Source organism: Vulpes vulpes, chromosome 12 (genome assembly GCF_048418805.1).
Source record: "Vulpes vulpes isolate BD-2025 chromosome 12, VulVul3, whole genome shotgun sequence".
NCBI classification, from domain to species: domain Eukaryota; kingdom Metazoa; phylum Chordata; class Mammalia; order Carnivora; family Canidae; genus Vulpes; species Vulpes vulpes.
Genome location: NC_132791.1, coordinates 52,028,880 through 52,052,078, shown reverse-complemented (window position 1 = coordinate 52,052,078; position 23,199 = coordinate 52,028,880). Strand labels below are relative to the sequence as shown.

At 37.7% G+C, this 23,199-nt stretch overlaps 1 protein-coding gene across 2 annotated transcripts in view; it reads right to left on the bottom strand.

Moving 5' to 3' along the window:
• Positions 1-23,199, bottom strand: part of CDKL3 (cyclin dependent kinase like 3) — a 58,729-nt gene that overhangs the window by 16,013 nt on the left and 19,517 nt on the right. For both annotated transcript variants that reach the window (XM_072728588.1, XM_025994901.2), the window contains 3 exons: positions 19,166-19,344; positions 6,076-6,188; positions 4,166-4,305 (listed from right to left, as the gene is read on the bottom strand). In XM_072728588.1, the coding sequence (XP_072584689.1) occupies positions 4,166-4,305; positions 6,076-6,188; positions 19,166-19,344 (432 nt within the window). The remainder of the gene's footprint in view (positions 1-4,165; positions 4,306-6,075; positions 6,189-19,165; positions 19,345-23,199) is intronic.

Below are 23,199 nucleotides of genomic sequence, written 5' to 3'. Positions count from 1 at the left end.
AGAAAAAAAGAAACCAATGAAAAAGAAACAGACCCAAGCGTATATAAGCATTTTGTGTATGCTAAATGTGGCATTCTAAGTCACTGGATTATTCAAGGTGAAGAAAAATATTTACAATACACATGACAAAAGACTAATATGCCTATTATTTTACAAATCTATATGAAAAGAGATAGTCTGAGAAATAGTTTAATGATTTTTTAAAGATTTTGTTTATTTATTCATGAGAGACACAGAGAGAAGGCAGAGACATAGAGAGGGAGAAGCAGGCTCCTCACAGAGAGGCCTACATGGGACTCAATCCTGGAACCCTGGGATCACGCTATGAACCAAAGGCAGACACTCAACCACTGAGCCACCCAGGTGTCCCCAGTTTAATGACTCTTAAAATAAGAAATACAAATGGCCAATTAATATTAGTAAAATGTTCAACCTTTCCTGTGATGATATAAGTGCAACTAAAAAAAAGAATGCTATTTTAAGCTTCTTAAATTGGCAAATATTTTGAAGCGCCTAGGTGGCTCAATTGGTAGAGTATGGTGACTCTTTTTTTTTTGAGTATGGTGACTCTTGATCTTGGGGTCGTGAGTTTGAGCTCCACGTTGGATATAGAGATTACTTTAAAAAATTAGAAAATGGGCAGCCCCGGTGGCACAGCGGTTTCGTGCCGCCTGCAGCTCAGGGTGTGATCCTGGAGACCCTGGATCGAGTCCCATGTCAGGCTCTCTGTATGATGCCTGCTTATCCTCCCTCTGCCTGTGTCTCTGTCTCTCTCTCTCTCTCTCTCTCTCTGTCTCTATGAATAAATAAAATCTTTTTAAAAAATTGGAAAATATGTTTAAAATTATAGTATCCAATGTTAGATTGAGAGTGGGAATTTATATCCAGTGTTATTTGAGAGTACTTGAACATAAATCAGTAAAATCTTTCTGGAGGAAAAAATAGCAAAATAGATTTAAAAATTCTGAAAAAGTATAAACACTGTGGCCCACTAATCACAATTCTAGGAATTTATCCTAAACAAATAATAAAACAAGTTCAAAAAGACTTATTTTAAAAATGTTCACTAAAGCATCTTTACCAAAAGAGAGAAAACCTGAAAACAAATGTTCAAAATTATAAATCAGTTAAACTATGGAACAGTCAGGCTATATGATACTATGCAACCATTGAAAATTATGATGTAGTTCCATATTCACTGACATGGTTACATAACATAAACAGGTCACATAACTATGTGAAGTATGATATCTTTTAAAAGCATAAATTTCAGGGGGTGGGGAGGAAAAAAAAGCTTAAATTTCTATGCACATATTTGGTTCACAAAAGTCTAGAAGTATATAAATCAAAATGTCAAAAGTAATTTTTCCCAGAGTGTAGGAGTTGGGAAAAATCTTAACTTCTTTTTATCATGCATTCTCTACTTTTTCTATAATCATTATGTATTCTTTGTATAATTAAAACTATGATATAAAAAATAAATTCAAATGAAAATGTAGTAAACAAATTTGATTCTTCTACTTTTTTAAAAGATTTTATTTATTTGAGAGAGAGAATGAGAGCGTGAGAAGCAAAACCTTCCCCTAGGGGGAAGGAGACGTACAAGTAGACTCTACATTGAGTGCAGAGCTGGCTGTGGAGCTCAATCTCAGTACCCTGAGATCATGACCTGAGCCAAAACCAGAGTCAGAAACTCAACCAACACAGCTACCCAGGAGCCCCCCAATTCTTTTTTTAAGATTTATTTTATTTTGTTTTGTTGGGGGAAATTTTTTAAAATATCCAAAATTTATTCTCCAACAGAACAGCATCAGCAGGTAAAAATACAGGGGCTTTTCCACAGATCATACATTCACATAGGCATTATTTGCTTAATAGTAAGAAAGGCTCCAGTGTATTCTCTGTAACAATGTCCACTTCACAGTGTAAACAGTTACTGAACTTTGGGTTCAACTTACAATTCTAGGAAGAAAGGCACAACGTGGCCACAAAATTTGGGGGGATCCTAAAGTCAGGTGCAATATAACAGACAAAATTTTGATAACAGTCTTGATCTACTTTTCTACAAAGAAGGAGACATCTCCACTCAGAAATTAGAGTCTTTCTTTCTCCTTCCTTGTTCAACCATTAGAGCATGTTTCATCATTACATATACAAAAAAGGCGGGAGTTTTTTTAAAAAAAAAGAATAATATCTTAAGTGAAAATATCTTAAGTGTCCGGCGGCTCCCACCACACATCAACTCAGGTTTTAAGACAGGGTGTCAGAACACCTCAGCAGTCATAAAATTGGAAAATGGACACTATGGCTACAAAAATAAAAAATAAATGAGGTACATAAATAAAGGGGCACCTGGGTGGCCAGTCAATTAAGCATCTGCCTTAGGCTCAGGTCATGATCTCAGAGTCCTGGGATCAAGCCCCAAGTCAGGCTCTCCGCTCAGTGGGGAGCCTGCTTCTCCCTCTGCCCCTCTCCCCCTACTCATGCACTCTCTCTCTCTCAAACAAATAAATAAAATCTTTAAAAAACAAAAAAGAAATTGTAAAGTTTCCTACCATGTGAATGTTTCATTAAATTCATTCATTAAAATAATATATTTATTTGAGTGAGAGAGAGCAAGAGTGAGCATGAGTGGGAGGGGCAGAGGGAGAGGGAGAGAGAATCTCAAGCAGATTCCTCACTGAGTGCAGAGCCCAGCTCTGGGTTTGATCTCACAATCATGAGTTCAATGATCTGAGCCAAAATCAATCGTCAGATACTTACCCAACTGAACTATCCAAGTGCCTCCAGAGAGAGAGAATCTTAAGTAGACTCCCTGTTGAGGGTGGAGGCCATGATGGGGCTCAGTCTCACAACCTTGAGATCATGACCTGAGCCAAAAACAAGAGTCAGACACTCAATTGTGTGAGCTACCTGGGACCCCGACAAATCAGATTATTAATAAACTCTAGTTTTCTCTAGATAACAATGAAATAATTTTCCCCATTAAGAATGGTCTTTAGAGGGACACCTGGGTGGCTCAGTGGTTGAGCAGATTCTGCCTTTGGCTCAGGTCATGATCCCAGGGTCCTGGGATCAAGTCCTACATCAGGCTCCCCACAGGGTGCCTGCTTCTCTCTCTGCCTATGTCTCTGCCTCTCTCTGTGTATCTCTTATGAGTAAATAAATAAAATCTTAAAAAAAGAAAGAATAGTCTTTAGATGCTACATATTATATGTTTAACAAGTTTACCTAAACAATAACAGCAACAATTAAAATTGACAAAACTTGTCAACAGCTTAATCAAGGCCCTGTGCTCAGAACATTTTCACCATTACTTCATTTAATCCTCCAGCCCCCCAAAATAAAGACTGTTAATGTTGTTTTATAGCCCAGTAATCTGGGTCACAGAGATTAAGTGACTTTCCCAAGGTTACAGAGCTAATTAGTGACAGAGCTGAGTTTTAGTCTATGTGATTCCAGAGCTCCTTCCTATAAACACTACACCATACTTGCTTTGAAATTTAGGTAACCACTTTTTTTAAAGAGCTATACATCAGAAATAAGATACTTCAGTTGACCTTGGGAAAGGAAATTAGCTAGATAGACAAAATAAATAGAAACACATTACTTTCCACAGTAAATTCTCTTACTTTTTGAATTTTGCACTAAGTATATTACTATCTTTATTACCTAGTTCAAAAAGAAATTTACATTTAAAAATAATTAGCAAGTATTATATATAGTATAATGTTTTTGTTTTCTCCAAATTCAAGGTAAATTTTGGCATTGGTATACCTCAAACAACATTAAAACTGCAGCTGTCAATGCCTAGTAGATCTCTCAGGATACAAGTACATAAGGAACTTGGGTAGACTGGCTATTAAAAGGTGGTGATAAACATGGTTAAGTCCTTCAAAATTTTCCAATTTATCCCTAATGATCATTAAAATTGGGATAAACTAAAAATAATGGACAGGATCATCCTAGGGAGTTTTCAGTTCTAACAATCTACGAATTTTAATTTTTCTGGACTAAAGACAGAAAGTAGAAATACAGTAACTTTTAAGAGATAATATGAATGAATGTTATTGAATCCTTTTAGAATTTCATTAAAATAATAACTTAAAACTATATTATAATTTATGCAAATTTCCCAGGAATAAGTCCTTAATTCTTAACGTACGTCAACTATATCTGCCAACAATCCATTTAGTTTTGGGTATTTTTTTCTTGCATTTTTGGTGTGTTGAACTTGAGGAAGAACCACCCCAGCAAAAATGGGACTCGTGGAAAAGATATTCTGTAAGTGAGGTGTCAAATTGCCTGAAAAAAGAAAAAAAATATGAATATAAGAAAACAGGGAAATTAATCTACAATCAAAATAAACAAGTTACTATGTGGTCTGCATTAAATTACTAAAAAGAAAAAAATTACTAAAAAGAGAGTAACAATTATGTTCTTTTATATATTTTTTTAAGATTTTGTGTATTTATTCATGAGAGACACAGAGAGAGAGAGGCAGAGACATATGCAGAAGGAGAAGCAGGTTCCATGCAGGGAGCCCATGCAGGACTCAATCCCAGGACTCCAGTATCATGCTGAACCAAAGGCAGAGTATCAACCACTAAGCCACTCAGGCGTCCCATGTTCTTTTAATTTTTAAGGTTGAATAAGAAACTATCTGAATATAGCAAAAAAATTGGAAATTTCCCCAGTAATCTCTTGATAGCATGTAGGCAGTAGAAAATTTAAAACCACCAGGTTCATTTTCATTTCCCCAAATATAAGACATATAATGTTATCAGGAAAAGCACAAACTCTTACACATTTCTATATGGGTATCTAAATGGTCTAACAAGTGTTTATCAGCAAAGCCTTACTCAAACAGCTTCAAAGCCTTATTCAAACATTATTTAGAAATAGAAATATTACAAAGAAACAAGGCTATAGAGTAGAGGTAGAATAGAAAGAATTGTAAATAGGAATGGAGAGAACTAAGTCCCAGTGCCAGTTTTGCTACAACCAGTTCTGTGACCCTGGGCAAATTCCTTCCCTCTGTATGCTTCTTCTCTAAGTTTCCTTACCTGGAAAGTGACAGAATTAGTCCCACCTCTAGCATTTTTTCTAACATTACTCTCATAATTAGAACTTTAAACATAACCAAAAAGGTGTGATGCTTTAAGACTTCAAACTGTATCTTTAATTAATGTTTATCCATACTTCATGATTTTTATAGTCACGTACAGTATCCTCCTCATGATCCTGTAATTACATATTTATGTATAGCTTCTCTACCACAAAAGGGGCTCCTCAAGCTCATCATTCAGAAATATGTAAAAAAAAATATTGAAACTCCATGATCAAGGTTATCCAGCAAAATGTTTGGGTAGTCAAAGCAGATCATCAAATAAGTAAAACTGCTCATCAAATGTATTTTTGGATAAGTTATTTAGCTACCTGGATATCCACTGTGGTTTTTAAAAAAAGTTTTCTCAATAAGTAACTTTCTATCTCTAAGTGCTTACAAAAAATCTAGATCAACTCTATTTTTTAAAAGTACTCTTTGAAGGGTGCCTGGGTTTGCTCAGTTGATTAAGTGCCTGCCTTCAGCTCAGGTCATGATCTCAAAGTCCTGGGATCCAGGCCCACATCAGGCTCCCTGCTCAGCAGGGGGTCTGCTTATCCCTCTCTCTCTCTCAAATAAATGAATAAATCAAATCTTTTTAAAAATAAAATAAAATAAATAAAAAATAAAATAAAAGTCCTCTTTGAGAGACGCAAATACTTGTAGAAACCAAAATTTCAAAACAACTTTTAGACAAATTGAAGTGGGTTCCTATGGCACCATTTTTCTTAGTATCAGCCATTATCAAATGACTTAGCTATTTGCAACCTGGCAAAGAAAATATTTACAAAAACGGAGATGAATTTTCTACCTTCTTTATCAGCACAAGGTGAACACTTCCTGCCATCTATCAAAACAATGTGCTTCCCTGTTCATATAAAGAAAAAACTCTGAAACTGAAAATCAAGCACAACTGATATAGCAATATTTACTTTAGGTATGTAACAGTGTATTTCAGTAGTACCTACCTACTTTTAAAACAATTTTATGAAGTAAATCCAAATCAGAACTGCTAGGAAGATAGGGATTTCCAGTGGCCATCTCAATGATCATACAACCCAAAGCCCAGATATCTACAGGTCTGAAACAAACAAGAGTAAATACTTTTTTCATAGAGAAATATATAAAATATCTCTTCTAAAAATTTTTAAAGATTTTATTTATTCATTCATGAGAGAGACGGAAAGAGAGAGGCAGAGACATAGCCAGAGGGAGAAGCAGGCTCCACGCAGGGAGCTCAATGTGGGACTCGATCCCAGGAACCCAGGATCATGCCCGGAGCCAAAGACAGACACTCAATCACTGAACCACCCAGGTGCCCCTAAATTTTTTTAAAATAAAGTCCCCCCCCAAAAAATTTTTTTTTAAAAAAGTTCCAGCCAAAGAAAAAAGAACAGTTAGGTAGTCTCATTTATAAATTTTCACTTTAATATCATATGCCAACTTTAGAATATATATATTAAACATTATCATCACATTTTACTAATAAAATTAGCTTGTATTTAAATCACATGAGAAGCCATGTAGTAGTCCAGATGAAAAGTAACTATAATTCTAAAATTGTTTCAGAAAATAAATGAAAATGAAAACACAACTGTCCAAAACATTTGGGATGAAGCAAAGGCTATCCTAAGAGAAAAGTATACAGCAATACAAGCCTTTCTAAAGGAATAAGAAAGATCTCAAATACACAACCTAACCTTACATCTAAAGGAGCTGGACAAAGAATAGCAAATAAAACCTAAACTAAGCAGAAGAAGATAATAAAGATTAGAGCAGATATCAATAAAATAGAGACCAAAAGAACAATAGAACAGATCAATGAAACCAGGACCTGGTTCTTTGAAAGAATAATAAGATATGGGTACCTGGGTGGCTCAATGGTTAAGCATCTGCCTTTGGCTCAGCTTGTGATCCCAAGGTCCCGGGATGGAGTCTCACATCAGGCTCCCCAGAGGGAGCCTGCCTCCCCCTCTGCCTATGTCTCTGCCTCTCTCTCTCTCTCTCTCATGAATAAATAAAAATCTTAAAAAAAAAAAAAAGGATTAATAAGATAAATAACCCCCCTGGCCAGACTTATCAAAAAGTAAAGAGAAAGAACCTACATAAATAAAATCATGAATAAAAGAGGAAAGATCGGGATCCCTGGGTGGTGCAGCGGTTCGGCGCCTGCCTTTGGCCCAGGGCGCGATCCTGGAGACCCGGGATCGAGTCCCACGTCGGGCTCCTGGTGCATGGAGCCTGCTTCTCCCTCTGCCTATGTCTCTGCCTGTCTCTCTCTCTCTCTGTGTGACTATCACAAATAAAAAAATAAAATAAAAAAACATTAAAAAAAAAGAGGAAAGATCACAACCAACTCCAAAGAAATACAAATAATTATAAGAATACATTATGAGCAACGATATGCCAAAAATTAGGGAATTTGGAAGAAATGGATGCATTCCTAGAGACATATGAACTACCAAAACTGAAACAGGAAGTAATAGAAAACCTGAACAGACTCATACCCAGCAAGGAAATCAAAGCAGTAATCAAAAATTTCCCAACAAGAGTCCAGGTCCAGATGGCTTCCCAGGGGAATTCTACCAAACATTAAAAGAAGAATTAATACCTATTCTTCTGAAGCTATTTCAAATTATAGAAATGGAAGGAAAACATCCAAACTCTCTCTATGAGGCCAGCATTACCTTGATTCCAAAATCAAAGACCCCACCAAAAAGAAGAATTATAGACCAATATTCCTGATGAACATTAATATAAAAATTCTCATCAAGATACTAGCCAACAGGAATCCAATAGGACATTAAAAGGATTATTCACCACAATCAAGTCGGATTTATTCCTGGGATGCAAGAGTGGTTCAACATCCACAAATCAATCAATATGATACACTACATTAATAAAAGAAAGGACAAGAATCATATGATCCTCTCAATAGATGCAGAAAAAGTATTTGATAAAGTACAACATCCTTTCTTGATTAAAACTCTTCACAGTGTAGAGATAAAGGAAACATAACAGTATCATAAGGCCACCTACAAAAAGTCCATAACAAATATCACCTTCAATAAGGAAACAAATATCATCTTCAATAAGGAAAAACTGAGAGCTTTCCCCCTAAGGCCAGGAACACATCAGGGATGTCCACTATCACTACCACTGTTCAACACAGTACTAGAAGTCCTAGCCTCAGCAATCAGACAATAAAAAGAAATAAAAGGCAGCCAAATCAGCAAAGAAGTCAAACTCTCACTCTTCGTGGATGACATGATACTAGACGTGGAAAACCCAAAAGATTCCACCTCAAAATTCCTAGAACTCATACAGGAATTTAGCAACGTGGCAGGATATATAATCAATGCATAGAAATTAGTTGCATTTCTACACACTAACAATGAGACAGAAGAGAAATTAAGGAGTCAGTCCCATTTACAACTGCATCAAAAACCATATGACACCTAGGAAAAAACCTAACCAAAGAGGCAAAGGATCTGTACTTAGAAAACTATAGAAGACTCATGAAGGAAAGTGAGGAAGCTAAATTTAAAAATTAAAAAAAAAAGCGGGGGTGGGGGGTAGTGCCTGGGTGGCTCAGCGGTTGAGCATCTGCTGTCCTGGGATTGAGTTCTGCATTGGGCTTCTTGCTCAGCAGGGAGACTGCTTCTCCCTCTGCTTGCTGCTCCACTTCCTTGTGCTCTCTGACAAATAAACCAATAAAATCTTTTTTTTAAGATTTTACTGATTTATTCATGAGACAGAGAGAGAGAGAGTGAGAGAGAGAGGCAGAGACACAGGCAGAGGGCAAAGCAGGCTCCATGCAGGGAGCCTCATGTGGGACTTGATCCCGGGTCTCCAGGATCATGCCCTGGGCTGAAGGCAGCGCTAAACCACTGAGCCACTGGGGCTGCCCTAAAATCTTTAAAACAATAAAAGAAAATAAATAAAAAGTAAAAATTTAAAATCTTAAATTTTTTACCACTTACATTTATTTTTTTAATTACTTTATTTAAAGTAGGCTCCATGCTTAATGTGGGGCTTAAACTCATGACCGTAAGATCAAAAGTCACATGCTCTGAGCCAGCCAGGCACCCATATTTATTTAAGGTACTGTGAGTCTTCCATAATTCCGACTTTTTTCCCCCCACATAATCAGTTTTTTAAAAGATAGTTTAAATTACTAGGACTTTTAAAGATTTTATTTTGGGGGGATGCTTGGGTGGATCAGTGGTTGAATGTCTGTCTTCAGTACAGGTCGTGATCCCAGGCTCCTGGAATCGAGCTCCACATTGGGTTCCCCATGTGGAGCCTGCCTCTCCCTCTGCCTGTGTCTCTCTCTCTTTCTGTGTCTCTCGTGAGTAAATAAAGATTTTATTTTTTTAAAGTAACTTCTACACCCAACATAGAGCTCAAACTTAACAACCCCGAGATCAAGCATCACATGCTCCAATGACTAAGCCAGCCAGGCACCCACTAGGACTTTTTAAAAAGATTAATTTATCTGAGACAGTGAGTGGACTAGAGTGGGGAGAGGGAGAGGAATAGAGAATCTCAAAGAGACTCTGCACTGAGCAGAGAGCCTGACACAGGGCTCAATCCCAGGACCCCAAGAACACAACCTGAGCCAAAGCCAAGAGTCAGATGCTCAATTCACTAAGCCACCCAGGCACCACCCCAGTAGGAATTTTATACAGATAAAAAGTAGCCCAATCTCACATGCAGAAGAAATATAAATATTACAATGAGATAGATCGTTCAATAATGCAACTGATAAAAACTGTAAGAATCAATAACTGCTATAGTGGTGAAGCCATGGAAAATGAACACTCGTGTACCATCCTGGGAGTGTAAATCACAAAACTACTTTGAAGGGAAAACTGGCAAAAGCTACCAAAATTAAAAGTGTACCTACTTTTGGCCAAACAACTTTATTCCTAGAAATTTATCCAAAGATCTACTAACATGCACAAAAATAAATGATATGACAATTTCACTGAAGCACTGTTTGTGGTAGAAAATAATTGGAAACAACCTAAATATCCATCAATATGAGAATGGCTATGTAATATTTTGTACAATCAATGAAATATTATTCAGGTATTAAAAAAGAAGGTATATGCCAATGTAAATTTATCTCCAAGGTGAATCCTCAAGTGAAAAAAGTAAAATTCACTGAACAATTCCAAGAAAATGTATATAAATAGAGAGATATTGCATGTTCATGAATAGGAAGACTCAATATTGTCAAAATGTCCGCTCTTTCCAACTTGATCTATAGATTCAATGCAAACCCAATCAAAATACAATTTGGATATCAACAAATTGATTCTAAAGTTTATATTGTTAAAAAAGAGACCATAGGCCCAAAATGGAGTCACTTGTGCTAAGCCCACATCACCAAACTGAGACTTAATACTTAATTTAGGGGTGCTTGGGTGGCTCAGTCCATCAACTAACTCTTGATTTTGGCTTGGATCATGATCTCTGGGTCATGTAATTGAGACCCACTTCTGGCTCTGTATTCAGTACAGTCTGCTTAAAATTCTCTCTCTCAGGGTGCCTGGGAGGCTCAGTTGGTTAAGCATCTGATTCTTGATTTTGGCTCAGGTAATAATCTCAGGGTTGTGGGATGGAGCCCCACTTCAGGCTCCTCATTAAGCAGGGAGTCTGCTTGAGATTCTCTTCCTCTCCTCCTGCTCCTATTCTCTCTCTCAAATAAATAAATCTTTAAAAAAAAGAAAAAAAAAAAAAAGGAAAAGAGGAATGCCTGGCTGGCTCAGTGGTTGAGCATCTGCCTTCAGCTCAGGGAGTGATCCTGGGGTCCAGGGATTAAGTCCCACATCAGGCTCCCAGAGAGAAGCCTGCTTCTCCCTCTGCCTATGACTCTGCCTCTGTGTGTCTCTCATAAATAAATAAAATCTTAAAAAAAAAAAAAAGAGGGGTGCCTGGGTGGCTCAGTGGTTGAGTCTGCCTTCAGCTCAGGTCATGATTCTGGGGTCCTGGTATCAAGTCCCACATCAGGCTCCCCACAGGGAGCCTGCTTCTTCCTCTGCCTATGTCTCTGCCTCTCTCTGTGTCTCTCATGAATAAATAAATAAAATCTTAAAAAAAAAAAAAGAAAAAGAAAAAAAGAAAAATTCTCTCTCTGCCCCTCCCCCAGCTCATGCACATGCTCCCTCTCAAATAAGTAAATAAATAAATTCTTTAAAAAAAATACTTAATCAGTTTCAACTTCTTCCAGAAGTGGACTCTTATACCAGTCAATCTGGAATTACATGATCAGCACTAGTGAGGTAAACTGACAGAACCCTGCCATCCCCTAAAGGAAGGTGACCTTGCCACAATCTACTCTTTACTAGTAACTTCCTTGTTCTGTCCCACTCTGCCTATATAAATCTAATTTGTATAGCCCTTTGGTGTGCCTTTCTGTCTGCTAGATGGAATGTTGCCTGATTCACAAATCATTGAATAAAAGTATTTAGATCTTTAAATTTTACTCAGCTGAAATTTGGTTTTAACAATATGGAAAAGTAATAGACCCAGAATACATTGTTGAAGAACAAAATCAGAGGAAAGATACTCCCTGACTTCAAGACATATTATAAAGCTACAGTAATCAAGATAGTTTGGTATTGGTGAAAGAACAAACAGATCAAGAGAACAGAATACAGAATCTAGAAAGAGACTCATAAAAATATATTCAAATAAACTTTGACAAAGAAGAAAAGACAATTCAACACAGAATAGAAAGTCTTTTCAACTGGAACAACTGGACATCCATATGTAAAGAAATAAAAAGAACCTAGACATAGATCTTACAATTTTCACATAAATTAACTCAGAATGGACAACAGATATAATATACAACACTATAAAACTTCTAGACAATAATATAGGAAAAAATCTAGATGATCTTAGGTGATGAGTTTTTATATACAACACCGAAAGCATAATCCACAAAAGAAAAAAAGTTGATAAGTGGTACATCATTAAATTTTTTAAGATTTTATTTATTTGTCAGAGAGAGAGAACACAAGCAGGGGGATTGGCAGGCAGAGGGAGAGGGAGAAGAAGGCTCCCCACTGAGCAGGGAGCCCACTGCGGGACTTGATTTCAGGACCTTGGGATCATGTTATGAGCTGAAGGCAGACCTTAATCGACTGAGCCACCTGGGAGCTCTGGTACATCATTAAAATTTTTAAATTCTGTTCTATGAAAGACACTGATAAGAGGATGAAAAAAGAAACCACAGAGTTGGAAAAAATATCTGCAAAACAAATATTCAATAAATAATTTGTGTCTAAAATATATAAAGTACACCTAAAACTCAACAATAAGAAAATAAACAATCAAGTTAAAAATACGAGGTGATAGCTCACCAAAAAAGATATACAAATGGCAAATACACATATGAAAAGATGCTCAACATCATATGTCATCAGGGACTTATAAATTGAAGCAATAAGATAAATACCATAAATACACACCTATTATTAGGAAGACTAAAATCCAAAATAGTGACAATAGTAAATGCTTGTGAGGATATGGAGCAAAGGAACTCTCATTCCATGGGAATGCAAAATGATACAGCCACTTTGTAAGACAGTTTGACAGTTTCCAATAAAACTAAACATAGTGTTACCACACAACCTAGCAATACTAGCATGCCTCAGGGGTGCCTGGGTGGCTCAGTTGGTTGAGCATCTGAGCATTCAACTTTGGTTTTGGCTAAATCATATCAGAGTCCTGAGATTGAGCCCCAAGTAGGGCTCCGCGCTTAGCGTATAGCCTGCTTGTCCCTCTCCCTTTGCTCCTCCCCTCACTGTCTCGCTCCCCCCTCTTTCTCTAATAAATAATCTTTAAAAATAATTGCACTAATTGGTACTTACCCAAATGAGTTGAAAAACTTATATCCTTAAAAAAAACCTGCACATGAATGTTTACAACAGCTTTATTCGTAACTGCCAAAACTTGAGAGCAAGCAAGAAGCCCTTCATTAGATAAATGGATAAACTGTCATATATACACATACAATGGAGTACTACTTAGTGATTAAAAAATGACCTATCAAGACACAAAGCAAAGCAAAACCAAAAAATGGGGGAACCTTAAATATACATTGGTAAGTGGAAGAAGCCAGTCTGAAAAGGCTAAATAACATATGACCCCACACACATGACATTCTGGAAAAGGCAAGAGTATAGAGACAGTAAAAAAATCAGTGAATGCCAGAAGTTCAGGGAGAGGGAGGAAAGGATGAAAAGATAGAAACACACACACACACACACAAAAAAGAAAAGACAGAACACAGAGGATTTTTAGGGCTGTTAAACTATTCTGTACAATACTGTAATAGTGAATACATGACATTACACATTTGTCAAAATCCACAGGAAATCCAACACAAAGAATGAACCTTAATATAAAGTGATAGACTATAATGATAATGTGTGAATATTGTTTTGTTGATCTTTTTCTAAGGTTTGTTTTTTTAAGTAATCTCTAACCCAACATGGGGCTCAAACTCACAACACAAAGATCAAGAATCACCAGGTGCCCTTCACTTCTTTTTGACTTTGTGCTGGAGGTTCTGGCTAGAGAAATTAGGGAGAATGAGAGAAAAAATTTTAAAATGTATTATCTGGTAAGGATTTGAATCTAGAATATACAAAGAATTCTTACAACTCAATAATAAAAAGCCAATACAATTTAAAAATGGGCAAAAGGGATCCCGGGGTGGCGCAGCGGTTTGGCGCCTGCCTTTGGCCCAGGGTGCGATCCTGGAGACCCAGGATCGAGTCCCACGTCGGGCTCCCGGTGCATGGAGCCTGCTTCTCCCTCTGCCTGTGTCTCTGCCTCTCTCTCTCTCTGTGACTATCATAAATAAATAAAATTTTTTAAAAAATGGGCAAAGGATCTGAACAGACATTTCTCTAAGGAAGATATATAAATAGCCAATAGGCACATGAAAAGATGCTCATCATTAGTCATCAAGGAAATGCAAATCAAACCACAATGAGATACCACTTCACACCCAAGAGGATGACTAGAATCCATCTCAGATAATAACAATGTTGATGAAGATATCAGAGAAACTGTAACTCTCACACTCTGCTGGTGGGATTTTAAAATGATGCAGACACTGGGAAAACAGCTGGGCGTGTCTCAAATGATTAAACATAAGATTACCACAAAACCTATTAATTCTACTCCGAGGGAAATTAAAACATGTCTGCATAAAAACTGGTACATAAATATGTAGAGCAGCATTATTCATAATAGCCAAAAAGTGAATACAACTCAAATGTCCATCAATGGACAAATGGATAAACAAAAGTTATCTATCGGGGTACCTGGAAGGCTCAGAGGTTGAGTGTCTGCCTTCAGCTCAGGTCGTGATCCCAGCGTCCTGGGATCGAGTCCTGCATCAGGCTCCCTGCAGGGAGCCTGCTTCTCCCTCTGCCTAGGTCTCTGCCTGTCCCTTATGAATAAATAAATAAAATCTTTTTTAAAAAAAGTGATCTATCCAAATAATGGGGAAATAATTGGGCTATAAAAAAGGGAAAGGAAGGGGTTGCCTGTCTGGCTCCGTCAGAAGAGCATGTGACTCTTAGTCTTGGAATTGTGAGTTCAAGCCCCCTCTACACTGGGTGTAGAGATTACTTAAAAATAAAATCTTGAAAAAAGAAAAAAAGGAAAGGAAGTACTAATATGTGCCACAACTAGGGTGAACTTTGAAATCATTATGCCAAGTAAAAAAGCCAATCACAAAAGACTACATATTATATAATTCCATCCATATGAAATCCAGAATAGGGAAATCTATAAAGCCGGAAAGTAGGTTAGTGGTTGATCAGGGCTAGAACAAAAGGGGTGGGGGTATGGGAAAGTAATAGCTAAAGGATACAGGGTTTCTTTTAGATGATGAAAATGTTCAAAAATTATGGTGATGTTGCATATTTCTGTATATACTAAAAACCATTGAATTGTATATCTTAAATTAATTGTATTGTGTATGAATTTTATCTCAACAAAGTTTTTTTTTTCTTTTTTGAAGATTTTATTTATTCATGAGAGACACACAGAGAGAGAGAGAGAGGCAGAGGGAGAAGCAGGCTCCTTGTGGGGACCCCAATGTGGGACTTGATCCCGGGTCTTCAGAATCATGCCCTGGGCCAAAGGCAGGCGTTAAACTGCTGAGCCACCCAGGGATCCCTCCACAAAGCTTTTTTTTTTTTAAAAAAAAAAAAAGAAAAAAAGAACAAGGACAGCCCAGGTGGCTCAGGGGTTTAGTGTCACCTTCAGTTCAGGGTGTGATCCTGAAGACCCAGAATCAAATCCCAAGTCAGGCTTCCTGCATGGAGCCTGTTTCTCCCTCTGCCTGTGTCTCGGCCTCTCTCTCTCTGTCTTTCATGAATAAATAAAATCTTAAAAAAAAAAAAAAAAAAAACAAGTAGGGGGGCACCTGGATGGCTCAGTGGTTGAGTGTCTGCCTTTGGCTAGGGTCATGATCCTGAGGTCCTGGGATTGACTCTCGCATCAGGCTCCTCATGGGGAGCTTGTTTCTCCCTCTGCCTAAGTCTCTGCCTCTCTGTCTCTCTCTGTGTCTCTCATGAATAAATAAAAAAATTTAAAAATTAAAAAAAAAATTCAGCCTTAGAAACTCAATGATCTGGGTTCTCCAACAGGTTAAGTTGTAAGAAAAATAAAGGGATAGAGGAAATTTAAAAAACATAGCAGATCTTAAATAAAAAAGCAAAACTAGTTTTAACAAATATACCACAGTAATGTAAGATTATGATGTTGGGTAAAGCAGAAATTAGGTGAGGGCTGTATGGTAATTCTCTGTACTATCTTTGCAACTTTTCTATAAATGTAAAATTAATCCAAAATAAAAAGCGTATTTTAAAAAGGATGCCTGGGGGGTGGAGGAGAAAATCTAGGGTGGCCATAAAAAATGGTAACAATAAGTGTTGGCAAGGATATGAAAAAATCATAGTCCCTACATTCTGCTGGCAGGAATATGAAACAATCCAGACACTGTGGAAACCAGTCTGGCAGCTCCTCAAAAGATCAAACATAGAGCTACCACAAGACCCATAATTCCAGCTCCCAGAGATGCACCCAAAAGAAATGAAGACACATGTCCACACTAAAACATGTACACAAAGGGATCCCTGGGTGGCTCAGTAACCAGTCTGCCTTCAGCTCAGGTCGTGATCCTGGGGTCCTGGGATCGAGTCCCACATCACATTCCCCGCAGGGAGGCTGCTCCTCCCTCTGCCTATGTTTCTGCCTCTCTCGTGTCTCTCATGAATAAATAAATAAAATCTATAAAAAAAACAGATATGTTTACACATGTTCTCAACATTTTTTTTAAAGTTTTATTTATTTATGATAGTCACAGAGAGAGAGAGAGAGGCAGAGACATAGGCAGAGGGAGATGCAGGCTCCATGCACCAGGAGCCTGATGTGGGATTCGATCCCGGGTCTCCAGGATCACGCCCGGAGCCAAAGGCAGGCGCCAAACCGCTGCGCCACCCAGGGATCCCCACATGTTCTCAACATTAATCATCAAAGCCAAAAAGCAGAAATAATCAAGATGTCTATCAACTAATGAATAAATAAATAAAATGTGGTATAATCCATAGGGTGAATATTATTCAGCCATAAAAAGAAATGAAGTACTGATACATGCAACAACATGGATGAACCCCCAAAAACAATATTCAAAGTGAGAGAAGTTGGTCCCCCAAAACAGATTTTGCGTAATCTCATTTATATGAAGTGTCCAGAATAGGCAAAACCATAGAGAATAAAAGTAGACTGGTGATTGCCTCAGCCTGGAAGGCTTGGCAGGAAAGGGAAAGTAACTGCTAACAGACATAGGGTTTCTTTTGGGGTGATAAAAATGTTTTAAAATTTAATATAGTGATGATTGTGCAACTTTGTGAATATACTAAAAACAAGTGAATTGTACAATTTAAATGGGTGAATTTTATGGTATGTGAATCATATCTCAAAAAAAGCTGTCATTAAAAAAAGGCTAAACTAAGTACATGTAGATAAGTAGATAAAACTATTAAGAAATGCAAGGAACTGAATATAATAAAAGTCAACATCATGGTTACTTTTGGGATAGGGAGTGATATAATTGGAATAGGGTACATGGAGGGTTTTCAGAGAGGCAGAAAAATTCTTTTTTTTTTTTTTAATGATATTTTATTTTATTTTTTTTAATTTTATTTATTTATGATAGTCACAGAGAGAGAGAGAGAGGCAGAGACATAGGCAGAGGGAGAAGCAGGCTCCATGCACCAGGAGCCCGATGTGGGATTCGATCCCAGGTCTCCAGGATCGCGCCCTAGGCCAAAGGCAGGCGCCAAACCACTGCGCCACCCAGGGATCCCCCAAAATTCTATTTTTTTAATGCAAGTATAATTTATATAAAATGCTGTATTAGTTTCAAGCATATGATTAGAGAATTCTATGCACTATTCATTGCTCATCATGATAAATGTTTCTTAATCCCCTTCACCTATTTCACCCATCCCTCTGCCCCAAAATTCTTTTTTTATCTCATAGTGAAGCTATATACATTTGTTGTATGATCTTTTTTTCTGGGTGTTGTTTTTCAATAAAAGGATTTTTTAAAATATGCACCACAGGGGCAGCACGGGTGGCTCAGCGGTTTAGTGCTGCCTTCAGCCCAGGGCGTGATCCTGGGGACCCGGGATTGAGTTCCATGTCGGGCTCCCTGCATGGAGCCTGCTTCTCCCTCTGCCTGTGTCTCTCCCTCTCTCTCTCTGTCTCTCATGAATAAATAAAATCTTTAAAAATAAATAAATAAACACACACCACAAATTTATTTCAAAAATAATGTGAAATCTTATAGAATCCAAATTTACCATGTACAAGTCACCAATTTTGGCTCTGTGGACTACAAGAGATTATGTCTATTCTCAAATAATTTACCTTTAATTAGGAAGTATTTTTGTTATTTTGTGGGTTTTTTAAAGATTTTATTTATTTATTTATGAGAGACACAGAGAGAGAGAGAAGCAGAGACATAGGCAGAGGGAGAAGCAGGCTCCATGCAGGGAGCCCAATGCAGGACTCGATCCAAGGACTCCAGGATCACACCCTGGGCTGAAAGCACGTGCTAAACCAGTGAGCCACCCAGGGATCCCCTTGCTATTTTTTTAAAGATTATTTATTTCTTCATTTCCCAGAGAGAGAGAGAGAACACACGCACAAGCAGGGGTAGTAGCAGGAGGAGAGGGAAAAGCAAGCTCTCCACTGAGCAGGGAGCCCAATGCCAGGCTCAATTCCAGGACCCCAGGATCATGATCTGAGTCAAAGGCAAATGCTTAATGACAACTGAGTCACACAGGTGCCCCAAAGTTAGATACCATTGTCAAAACAGAATAATGGTTTCTAAGAAAAGTGTGTGAAAATTATTCACTTATTTCTCTTATTTATTGTAATAATTTCAATCATTTAGTCCCTTTATGTACTTCAAGATTTGTTATTCGTATATTAGATTGCGATTTCATATACTGTTTCTACTGTTTCACAATAGACTGAGGCCATGATACTTTTTTAAGGCATCCAGAACAGTACACTTTAAAAATTATTTACCAGATTTTGTAAAGAGGGTACCATATTCCAGAAAATAAGAAACGTGGCAGTTCCTATGGTAACAGTGGCAGAGTGAGGTAAATGGTTTTTAAATCTTTTCAGAATGTAGAGGCTAAAGATAAGCAGAGGAGGCAACTCTGCCAAGGGTGGGGCACAGTTTAAAGCAAGCTTGGATATAACTTGAGGGATGTCTGCATAGATCACCGGGGGTTGGGGCCACTCAATGGTACAGAGCAAGTGTGGTAACATCATTATCTGGCATGGCAGGTGCCTACAGGGTCCCTTGTTTTTTAGACATGTCCCTTTCTTATCCCTAATCCACAAACAGAAGGCAGAGGGTTGGTAGAAGGGGTGACAGATACACAAAGGGAAAAAAAGGATGACCAAGAAAGGTCAGACAGGACCCCAAAATATACATACTTTCCATAAGAAGTATCTTTTAATACTAATTCTGGAGCTCTATACCAGCGTGTGGCCACATAGTCCGTATAAATGTCCCCAGGAGCTGCTAGAGTTCGTGCAAAACCAAAATCACAGAGCTTAGTAATTCCTGACTGGGATACTAAAATATTCTCAGGTTTTATATCTCGATGAATGATCTAAAAAACAAACAGAGGATGCAATACATTAAAATGAAGTTTCATTATCTAGAGGATCATTCAAAAATTATATAGAGAAAAATCTAACTAATTAAGCCAGTAAAGCTTTTTTCTTACTACATGCAAACGATTAACTACACAATGCAAAAGCTAAACAGTTTCAATTCTTGCCCCATCCATCGTCTCAAAATGAAATGAAGCCAGGAGCTCCTGGGTGGCTCAGTTGGTTTGAACCTCCAACTCTTGATTTTGGCTCAGGTCACCATCTCAAGGTGGTGGGATTGAGCCCTGCATTGGGCTCCATGCTCAGCGCAGAGTCCACTTGTCCCCGTCTCTCCACTCTGCCCCTCCCTCTCCCTTCCCCTATCTCCCACTGTGCTTTCTTGCTTGCTCTCTGTTTCTCTCTCAAGTAAATAAAATATTTTTTTTAAAATGAAATGCAAAAATAATAATAATAATAATAAAAAATGAAATGCAGCCAAGAAAACAAACATAAAACTAAAAAGGTAAACTTACCACATTCTCAAAAAGTAATCAAAAGAACTTAATGAAAAACAGGTTAACTTTCCTTTAACCCCACGTCATTCTAACTGCCCTCTCAAACCTTCACAGCTAAACCTCTTGAAGACATTCTCTCTACCAAGTCTTTTCTTTCTCACCACTCTCACTCAGTCCTTAAATATAATCTGTCTTTTGCTTCTACTTTCTATTAGACCACCCTAACCAGAATCATCATGAACTTCATTGTTGCTACATCCACTATACACCCCTCAATACACAACTTACTTGATATCCTAGTGTAAAAATGTTGCCAACTACTCCTCCCTTCCTGATTTCTGGGGCCTAGAATTCTCCCAGTCCCTCTTATTTCTGTGGCATTTCCTCTTTCTCTATGTATCTCTTAAAAGTAGGATTCTGGCCTCAGCCTTTCTTTTCTCATACATCATGTTCTTTGGGCAATCATATATACTCATTTGTTTTTTTGACCACTTTCTTCACTTGTTATGGGGAAACCATACTCTCTCGGTTTTCTTCTCACCTAATGGCTGCTATATCTCAATCTCATCTACTCTTCTACCTTTAGTAACTAACAATATACTGATGATTTCCAAATTTCTATCTGTAACCAAGATCTCTCTCCTGATTTCCACAAGGAGTGGAAGTCCGCAAGAAGTCCAGCAATGCTGACTCACATTCCCCTCAAACTTAGCAAATCCAAAACTGATTGCATCTTCTCCCCCAAACCTATTTGTTCTCAACAGTCCTTTAGCTCAGTGGATGGAACAAACATTGGCCCCATAGCTCAAGCCAGAAACCAAGATATCTTTCTCCTTCAGCTCCCATATATACTTTTCTCCCTTGTTCAAGTCTCCTCAACTCTCTCACCAAAATTACTACATTGCCAACTGGTCTCCCTGAATTCATTCTGATGCCCTCCAATCCACTGTTGACAAAAGGCAGTCACGATACTATTTTAAAATCACACGTGTGTGGCACCCAGTTGGCTCAGGAGGAAGAGCATGTGACTGTTGATCTCAGGGTCATGAGTTTGAGCCCTATACTGTGTGTAGTGATTACTAAAAAAAATTTAAAGTTAAAAAAAATCACGTGTGATCATGTCACTTCTCTGCTTAACATCCTTTAAGGATTCCCCATTCCGCAGGACAAATTTGAAACTCCTGAAAATGGCTTTTAAGGCCTTGTAGAATTTGGCCCTTGTTCACTTCCTCAGCCTTCCTTCCCTAACCTATAGGATATGTCCCAATTTTCCACAGTTAGTCTCACCTCTTGAGATTTTGCCAATGCTGTTCCAACTACCCAGAACACTTTGGCTGGCCAACTATTTTCTTAAGTCTTAGCTTAGATATTTATATTGGATGTTCCTTGTATATAGTCTCACATCATTTTGCTCTTCCCTCATCGCATTATTTGTCATGCCATATTACTAATTGCCTGTTTCCTTGTCTATAACTCCCACTAGACTGTGAGGTCCACAAGGGCAAGATGTATGTCTGTCTTGTTCAAGCTATATCTCCAGTGGCCAATACAGTGCCTAAAACAAAGAAAGCATTTAAAAATTTTATGAAATGAATGAAGCATCACTAACAAAGTGTCAGAGCACAGGTGAAAATGTCTCAGGGACAGAAATCTAAGATCTTTCCTTGCTTATACAGCTTACTCCTATAAGTCTTTGGGATTGGCTCTTATTCTGCCTCAGTCTTACTCTATAAATGGTCAATAATCTAACTTGAGGGTAATGAGCCACCTTAAATGTGCCATCTACAACTTTTTTTATTTCTGTAAGCTTTATTAGATGACTACTATATGCCAGGCACCATACCAAGACCTAAGAATATGACCAAAAACTGACATAGAAAAGCACATCAAGACACCACACTTCACATATTCTGCTCACTACACATTCATCACCCTCCTCCACAGTCCTTTAAACACAGGGCAGAAAGATCCACCTGGTTGATAGCCTAATATTCTCCTTCTTTTCCACAACTAACACCATGACTATATGTGGAACTTTGTGATCCTTGAGGACTAAGCACTCTCCAAATCCCAATTTCTAAAACTCTTTGTTTGACTACATCCTCCTTGGTCTTCCACTATTATGCTACGACCTCCATAAATAGGGGATTTCTATTTGTTTAGGTATTCTTTAATTTCTCTTAATGTGTAGTAGTTTTCAGTTTGTAGGTTTTATATATCTTTTATCAGATTCTCCCCATTTCTTATATTTGAAGCTGTTTAATTACTTTTTTAAAAAGACTTTATTTTTGGCCCGCCTGTGTGACTCAGTCAGTTAAGTGTCCCACTCTTGGTTTTGGCTCAGATCATGATCTCAGGGTCATGAGGTGAGCCCTCACATCGGGCTTTGTATTCAGTGCAGAGTCTGCTTGAGAATCTATCTCTCTTCCTCTCTCTGCCTCTATCTTCCCAATGCACTCTCTCTTGTGCTCTCTCTAAAATAAATAAATGTTTAAAAAAAAAGGAAGATTTTATTTTTAAATAATCTTTTCACCCAACCTGGGACTTGAACTCAGAACCCTGAGATCAAGAGTCACAGGCTCTCCTGACTAAGCCAGTTACTCCTGTTTAATGGTATTTTTTATTTTAATTTCTGATTGCTGATTGCCAATACATAATATAATTAATTTTGTTATATAGAGCTTATATCCCACAACCTTGATAAACTTTACAAATTAGTTCTGTTAATTTTGTTGCAGATTCCACAGGCTTTTCTATATAGATGATCATATCATCTATAAATACAGTTTTACTTCTCAAAAAAAAAAAAGGTACCATTTCACACCCACTAGAATAGTTACAACCAAAATGACAATAAACAAATATTGGGGAGGAAGTGGAAAACTGGAATGCATTGATAGTGGGAATGTAAAATGATACAGCCACTCTGGAAAATAGTTTGACAGTTTCTTTAAAAAGTTAAAACATAAATCACATAACTCATATGGTTTATTTTTCTTTTAATGTAAACCCTACAACCAACATGAGGCTTGAACTCATGAACCCCAAGATCAAGAGTCACATGCTCTACTGATGAAACCAGTCACTCCTACCCATGTAGTATTTTTATTTTTTTAAGATTTATTCATTATTTATTTGAGAGAGAGTATGCACACGAGAGTGCATGAGTGGAGGGAGGGGCAAAGGGAGAGAATCTTCAAGCAGGCTCCTCACTGAACTCTGAGCCCAATGAGGGTGGGGGTGGGTATCTTGATTTCATGACCCATGAGATCATGGTCTAAGCCCAAACCAAGACCTGGATGCTTAATTGACTGAATCACTCCCCCATATAGTATTCTTGATTGCCTTATTTTATTT